Source organism: Galendromus occidentalis, unplaced genomic scaffold (genome assembly GCF_000255335.2).
Source record: "Galendromus occidentalis unplaced genomic scaffold, Mocc_1.1 scf7180000076466, whole genome shotgun sequence".
Classification (NCBI taxonomy): Eukaryota; Metazoa; Arthropoda; class Arachnida; order Mesostigmata; family Phytoseiidae; genus Galendromus; species Galendromus occidentalis.
In genome coordinates, this window is record NW_003804455.1 from 1 (window position 1) to 1,565 (window position 1,565).

Here is a 1,565-nt window from a genome sequence, read left to right on the forward strand (position 1 = left end):
CCCATCGATTCGACAGGACATGCTGTCCTGGAGCGGGGTTGACAAGGGTGTACACCTTGTTTGACTTGAAGGATTCAAGTTCCAAAGCCATAGAGGCTAGCCATTCATTTTTATCTTTAGAGCGATACACATCTGCCAGGGTTAAAGGTACGTCTACCTGTGGTTCTATTTTACCTGGTTTATCACTACTCGTAGTACTACTTGAGGCATGGTAGGCTAAGCCACGAATCGATCCGGTTTCTTTAGGGTTTTTCTATCCCTTAAATTATACTTGCTTCCCTCGTCTCGGTGTCCTGTAGCCGCTCGGGTTCCTTCCCTTGATCCAGATGAATCATCGGCAGACGCTCTTGGGTCACCTGTTCCATTGACAGAGGAGATCCCGAGATCATCATCCACATTTCTCTCTCCACTCCAGTCGTCGTCATCTTCTGGCATCCCTTGATCGTCAGCTCCATTGGGAGAGAGTTCTTCTTCTTCTTCTTCATCATCAGCGGGAGGTCCGTTGATATCATTGGTAGCTGAATCTTCTGGGATTGGCGGAAGTAGATTTTCGTCTTCGTGTAGAGGTGCTAGATCCTTTACCTCGATGTCCCGGATACGATGGACTCTGGTTGTTCCCAATTCCAGAACACGGTACGATAACCCGTCTTCATCTATTCCGACGACAGCTCCAGCAATGGCTCGTTTATCGAGTTTGTCCTTGCCGGGCTGGATGTTGTAGAACCAATACCTGGTTCCGAATCTCAGGACTCGACCTAGATATGGTCTATGTCCAGTGATGATTTCGAATGGGGTTTTGTCCAGCGGCTCAATGAACTTAGTCACGTTGAGGCAAAACGTCCCAAAACAGACTGCCTCAGCCCAAGCTCCTTTACCCAGTTGACTGTCGATTATCATTGTTCTTGCTAGATTCACCAATGTTCGGTTCAGTCGTTCACTCACTGAGTTGTGTTGAGGAGTGTATGGCGCTGAATATGAATAGTCACATCCTGAAGATCTGAGGAATGACTGCAGTCGCTGGTTCTTAAACTCAGAGCCACCATCAGAGTGGAAATGGTATATTTGATGTCCTGATCTGAGCTTGAACCATTTGAAGAAATCTCGGATCCTATCGAAGACCTCAGACTTGCTACGGAGGAAGTACGTTTTACGGAATCGGCTGTGGTCATCAGTCAATGTGAGGAAAGCGTTATGTCTTCCATATGACGGAGTGCTTACAAAGCAGACATCGCTTCCGATCCATCCAATGCGAGGGGCAAGTGAGCTGCTTGGTTTCGGCCTTTAGCTAGCTCTGTGCATTTTTCCTTTAATGCAGCTTTCACAGCTTACAAAATCGTGGATCACTTCATATCCTTGTCTCTCTAACATTGACTTGAGCCGTCCTACGTTGATGTGGGCAAAGTTCCTATGAACTGACGTGAGGCTGACCTTTTTCTTCTTCTTGATGCTCTCAGCTTCTAGGCCTTCTGCTTCATTTACGGCGTACATTATATAAAGCCCATTTTTCCGCGGGGCATGTATGACTGTCTTTCCTTTGGACAGACTCATTGATTTCTTGCAGACTT

General features: G+C 46.8%; 1 protein-coding gene across 1 annotated transcript; it reads right to left on the reverse strand.

Annotated features, from left to right (window-relative positions):
• Positions 1-356: 356 nt before the first annotated feature.
• On the reverse strand, positions 357-897 carry LOC100906726 (uncharacterized; the record flags this gene model as incomplete). Its single annotated transcript, XM_003739250.1, has 1 exon — positions 357-897. A coding segment is annotated over exon 1 (541 nt), but the record flags the coding sequence as incomplete, so codon positions are not given.
• Positions 898-1,565: the final 668 nt, after the last annotated feature.